Consider the following 5,711-nt stretch of genomic DNA (forward strand, 5'->3'; position numbering starts at 1 on the left):
AGGGCGGGCAGCGGTTAGAGCCGGAGAGAGTGGACGGGCAACGAGCAACACCGGAGACGGCGTGGCGGCGCGAGCTGCCCGAGTTCAGGGAGCACATGCCGACGTGTCAGGGGTCAAAAGGCGTGTGTGACCCACGTGCCACACGCACAGAGGGCGGAGAACAAGAGAGCGGCCACAGAGGGGGAGTGTGGGCAGTCTCTGTCCCTCTGCTGTTGATTTGCAAAGAAACTTACGTGATCTCTAAATGCAAAGTGGAAGTTCGAACCCTGAAGGCAAACTAACGCCGTAGCCTAGGGAGAGCCGGAACCCCCCGCAGCACGAGCCCACAGAGAGCAGAAGCCACGTCGGGTCGGGTCCCCCCGGGAGCCTGGCCTGCGTCCTGTCCCCACCCAAACCCAAGACGGCTGACAAGAGAAGCTAGCAGAGATGGGCTGGCTGCCCGCGTCCTGGTCAGCGGGGGGTCCCTGCACACGGAGCCCGGCATAGCCAGCCCTGCCTGCTGGGCCCCCGCGTGGCAGTGACTCGGAGGGCCAGCCTGCCCACGGCAATTGCAGGGCAGGGCCCCCGGCTGTGCGGGCTACGTGCCAGGAACAGGGGCCGCCCAGGGAGGGGAGGACCGCTCCCCCAGGGGCTTCAGTCAAGGCTCCCAGGTCGGGAGGTGCTGGGCCAGGGAGAGAGAAGGGGCTGTGTGCGGCTACCTCCTCCTGCAGGCCCCGGCAGCGCGTGGTGGCCAGCTCCTTCTCCTGCAGGGCGCCGCCATAGCGCAGCGACAGGCTCAGCAGCTCGTCCTTAAGCTTCAGCGCCTCGTGGAAGTGGGCGCTGACCTCGCGCTTCATGCGGCCGTGGTCAGCCTCCAGCTGGCGCAGCCCCTCGGCCCCAGCCTCAGCCAAACCCAGGCGCTCCTGCAGTCCCTGGCACCGCCGCAGCAGCGCCTCCTTCTGGCCCTTCTCCTGCCTCAGCTCCTCCTGCAGGCTCCCGATGGCGCCGGCCAGGCACTCGGTCAGCTTGGACGTCTCCATGAGGCCTGTGGAGGGCACCCCCGTTGCCCCTGCCCTGCAGCTGACCCTCAGGGTCTCCGCATCCCACCTGGGCTCCCACATGGGCCCCAGCCCTGACCTGCTGGTCTCCTTCGAAGTCTCCCTAGACTCGGGATTGGGTCATAAAGGAGTGCTATGGGTGATTCTGACCCAGGAGGAACCCTGGGCTCCCCGGGGAGACCGCCGCTCCGCCAAGGCCTCCTGAGCTGGGACGCACTTGAGGCGAACACCCCGGAGGGCCACCCAGGACAGACGGAAGGGAGCCTGGGCTGTGGAATGAGGCTGTAGCCAACAGCGGCCCTTGAAGGCCCCGGGAAACACGGCTGCTAGAGACCCTCCGGAGCTGGGTGAGTCCTGCTCTTGGACACCTCAACGCCCAAAGGTCCTCCGGGAAGCTTGAATTACTCGATGGACTGACGCCATGGCCCTCTCTCCCAGCCAGCAGCAGCAGGCCTTAGCTGGGACACCATAGTGGGCCCCTCCTCCCCCTCTGACCAGGTGACTCCTGGGAGCCTGGACCTCAGGCTAGTGTAGCCCGGAAAGGCTGGGGGATGGGGCTGCCCTCCAGTGCTGCATTAGGGACGGGCCTTCTAGAGCCCAAGGCTGGGGCTCCTTTGCCTGCCCACCCCCAGGGTGCTGGGCATGAGGACAGCGTCCTTCACCAGGAGGGAGGCAGGGGGACTGTCTGGACAGCCTGCACACAGGGCAGCACCACCCAGAGGCACCCCATGTCCCCGGGCCAAGGCCAAGCCTCACCACTGAAGGTGCTGAAGTCCACGTCGGGCTGCAGCCCTGTGACCAGGGTGTACACGTCGGGGTTGTGGAACTTGAGGCTCTCCAGGAAGGCCACAGCCCCGTTCTTCCCTCGTGTCTTCAGCAAGTCCAGCAGGTGGCCTTGGGAGGGGGATGAGAGGTTGAGGGGACAGGGCTTGCTGGCTGGCTCCCCCACGAGGGGAGGTGGCATGGGTTGGGGAAATCCTTGCAAAGCTAGGAATCGGGGTGAAAGCTGTTTCCCGAGGCCCCTCGTGCTCTCATTGGCTCACTTTACCAGGAGCGACAAGGTCTGCTCCACTCCTGAGTGTGCAAGGGGAGCGTGGCCCTGCGGACCATGGAGGGCACGCCCTGCAGAACCCAGGAGGGCACACCGCAGCCCCCTTCAACCAAGTCTGTGTCCCTGACCCTTAGCGCCGGTCCTTGGAGCCCTGCACCCCTGCCCTCGTAGAGGGCCCCACAGCGCCGCGCAGGCCAGTGGCTGGGGCGTGCTCACCGACTCTCATGGCGCGGTTGGTGAGGCGGGGGCAGTGCAGCACCTCCTCCTCGTCCAGCTGGCCCAGCACCTTGGCCTGGCGCAGGTAGGGCGTGAGGCGGCTGGGGCAGACGCTGCGCACGATGTGGTAGCGGTGGCTCTCCATCATCTCCCACAGCTCCTCCTCGTCCAGGGAGGTCAGCGTGGAGTCCCGGCGGCACAGTTCTGCCATGCTGGGAGCCAGGGGACCCTGGAAGGGCCGGTGGGGTGTAATCAGTGACAGGGCTTAGCCCGGAGGGATTTTCCCGCAAGCCTTCCCTCCACGACTCTGGAGGAGAAAAGATGACCAACTCAGGGAGCGTGAGGAGCATCTCAGAACCCCCGTCCCACTTCCCACCCTGGCCCTGGGGTCGCATGACCAGCGGGAGGGCATGTCCATCCTCAGGCCCCTCGTCAGGTCAGTTCCAGTTCCTGGAGAGCAAGAGGGGACGGGCTTCGTCTGGCTGGGGCAGTGGATTTGCCTCTGCAGCTCAGGAAGATGCTCCCAGCCCAGGCGATGGATTGGCCAGTGAGGGTGGCATTAAAAACCAGATTAAAGGGCCAGCAGGTGGCGTGGTGGTTAAGGCACTGGGCCATCGCATTGCAGACCTCAGTTCAAGTCTCCAACCTGGCAGCTTGAAACTCATGCTGGGCGTGAGTATGTGCGTGCCCAAAATCCCAAGAGGAGAATGGAGTGGAAGGGATGGCAGCGTGGCCATCGCCCCGGGGGGTGATTTCTCCCTTTCTGTCTTTCTCTCTGGGAAGCAGACTAAAACAATGAAATAAAACTGGGGGCTGGTCTAGTAGCTGAGTGGTTAAGAGTAGGTAAGTCACGTGGCTGACTGCATTGTGAGTCCCGGCCCGGTGGCTCAGTGCATGTGCATGCGTGCGTGCCCCAAATCTTCCAGGATGGAGCGACAGAGGAGGGACCGCAGTGTGGCCATGCCCGCTGGGGCTACTTCCCCGCCTCTCTGTCTTTCTGGCGAGCACATTCAGCCTCTGGCAATTAAAAAAAATTGTTTAGGGGAGCCGACACCAGTCTGCACACTGACCAGAGAGCCGGAAAGAGCTGGGCCTTAGTCCTGTAGAGTGCCCTCCTCCAGTCAGCAGAACGGGGTACCCACCCCTCAGCCACCTTCGACCGTCTGTCCCTGACCCTAACAAAATGCCACAGGGACTGACACTGTGTGAGAGCGTGCTGGGCAGCAGCGGGCAGCTGGGAAGGGGCACTTCGGTGGGGTGAAGGCCACCACCGGCTGCAGGACAGGTGGGCAGGCATGGGTTTAAGGACAGGGAGAGGTGGCATGGGTGAGTCCCAGCAGGGACTGGTTGTGGGGCCGGCAGGCAGGCCCTCCCTGCTAGCTCACTGGCTCCGGCTCTGTCTGGACTGAGCACATGGAGTGGCTTCCAGCCCCGGAAGGGTGACTCTCCAGGGGACGTGCCCACAGTCTGGATGGAAGACCTGCAGTAGGAGACCTCAACGCTTAACTGCCCAGCCTCCCTGGGCGCCCTGGGTCTGCAGACGAGCCCATCCGGCTGCTTCAGCCTGGAATGCTCTCCACGCCCTGGCACTGGGCCATGGTCTTGAGCCCCTTGATCCATCTGAGTGACTCTGAGTGTTCTTAAACTGTGACTGCGCTGAGCACACATAGAAAGTTCTGCAATAATATAATAAATATCTGGGAATCCCTCACACAGATTCAACCCACCTTAACACTTTGCACTTTAAATGTATTTTTAGGGATTTGCATCATTCATGAGAGAGCGGATGGTGCCTTTTCATCCTCCTCCATCTCTGCCCAGAGGAGACTTCTAGACACATTTTAAAAAGAATTCCCAATACAGGGTGTGTCTACCAACAGCAGATCTGTGCTGACGCTCTGCAAACAGTAGCTTCGCACGGGCGGGCCTCGGTGCGGTGGACTCTGAGCTGGCACCTGCGCCCATGTGCTCTGTGAGGGGCTTTGCGCTCCTGGCAGTCTCTGCGGTTTTCTACATGGGTACCTTCAGCTCGAGCCAGGCCCGTTCCAGCTTATACTGGGCCCTGGATTCAGTGACGCGAACGGGGCTGGACCTGAGCTGTGTCTGATTTTCCCCATCACACACAGCGCATTTACGATCGCCCTCACCAACCCTCGGGGTGAGCGGGAGCTTTTCTCTCAGACCCGATTCCCACGATTTGTCTCCTCGGGAAGGGCAGCCTGGGCTGGCAGGAGGCCATGCCTCTTGGAGAGGTCTGTGCATGAAAACTGCCAGACGCCCAGAGCAGACCCACGCCCACCACCTAAGAAATGGAAAGGAGCGGCGAGAGTCCGGCCGCTGCCGAGGACCCCGCGCTCCAGCACGTACTCACCCAGGGGCTCGGGAGCTCCCTGCAGTGGGATGGGGTCGCTGTCCCCTCTGGGCTGAGGTGTCACCAAAGCCGCGGAAGCTGCCGGCCAGCTCTTTTCTGTGCAGGCCACCAGGTGGGACAGCCAGGTGGGCAGGATGAACCTGTGGCCCAGTAGGTGGAGGCGACCTGCTGGTGATTGCAAACCATGTGATTTGGCCCGAAACTCAGAGCGGGGCCCACACCTAATGCAAGGAGGGGAAAGAGACGCCCTGACCCCGGAAATAACCCCCAGGCCTTCAGCCCCTGCGGTTTTCTCTGCAGCTCTCGGCACTTCTGGGCATGAATGAACCTGGGCTTTGAACCCTAAAGACCAAGGAGAGATGACAGGCATGACAGTTACCCAAGGTGTCCACAGCCGTCGGGGGTTCCTGCCACAGGGCCAGACCCACCCACACCCTCCCCCTAAGTCCCCTAAGTCCCCTTGCCCAGAGAGAAGAACTGCTGGAAAGGGCAGGGGGCCTGAGGCGCGGGGGCTGGGTGCGTCTCTGCCCCGTGGCAGCTCATTCCTGGCAGCCCCTGGGGAACAGCTGACTGGGAGCATATGGGCGCGTCCCCCCTATGGATATCTTGAAGTCCCCATTCTGGACCCGTGAGTACGACTTCGTTTGGGAAGGGGTCTTTGCAGATATAATCAAGAGGAAGTCTTCAGGGTGGACCCTGGTCCAGTGACTGGCGCCTGCTGAGAGGAGGCGAGGGCATGCAGACACACAGGTGAAGGCCACTGCCAGGACTGCCAGTCTCAAAAGCCAGGTTCCCGGCCCCCAGCCCGAGCCTTGGCGGGAGCCTGGCCCTGCCGGCGCTTCCATGTGGGACTTCTGGCCTCCAGGTCCCATGCACAAGTACGTTTTCTTTCTCTCTCTCTCTTTCTTTCTTTTTTTAAAATAATTACTTTATTTAACTTTATTTACTTATTTCAAGTTGATCTGAGTGAGAGAGAGAGAGAGAAAGTGAGAAAGCAAGCCACTAGGCCCGGGACTCGAAATGCAGTGGCCATGTG

The 5,711-nt window shown here is 62.0% G+C and overlaps 1 protein-coding gene across 1 annotated transcript in view; it reads right to left on the reverse strand.

Annotated features, from left to right (window-relative positions):
• Nucleotides 1–2,515, reverse strand: part of CARD14 (caspase recruitment domain family member 14) — a 29,015-nt gene extending 26,500 nt beyond the window's left edge. Inside the window, exons 1-3 of the mRNA XM_027770829.1 lie at nucleotides 2,305–2,515; nucleotides 1,794–1,931; nucleotides 699–1,024 (exon numbers count right to left, since the gene is read on the reverse strand). Of these exons, the coding sequence (XP_027626630.1) occupies nucleotides 699–1,024; nucleotides 1,794–1,931; nucleotides 2,305–2,515 (675 nt within the window). The remainder of the gene's footprint in view (nucleotides 1–698; nucleotides 1,025–1,793; nucleotides 1,932–2,304) is intronic.
• Nucleotides 2,516–5,711: the final 3,196 nt, after the last annotated feature.

Source organism: Tupaia chinensis, unplaced genomic scaffold (genome assembly GCF_000334495.1).
Source record: "Tupaia chinensis unplaced genomic scaffold, TupChi_1.0 Scaffold000159_1, whole genome shotgun sequence".
Classification (NCBI taxonomy): Eukaryota; Metazoa; Chordata; class Mammalia; order Scandentia; family Tupaiidae; genus Tupaia; species Tupaia belangeri.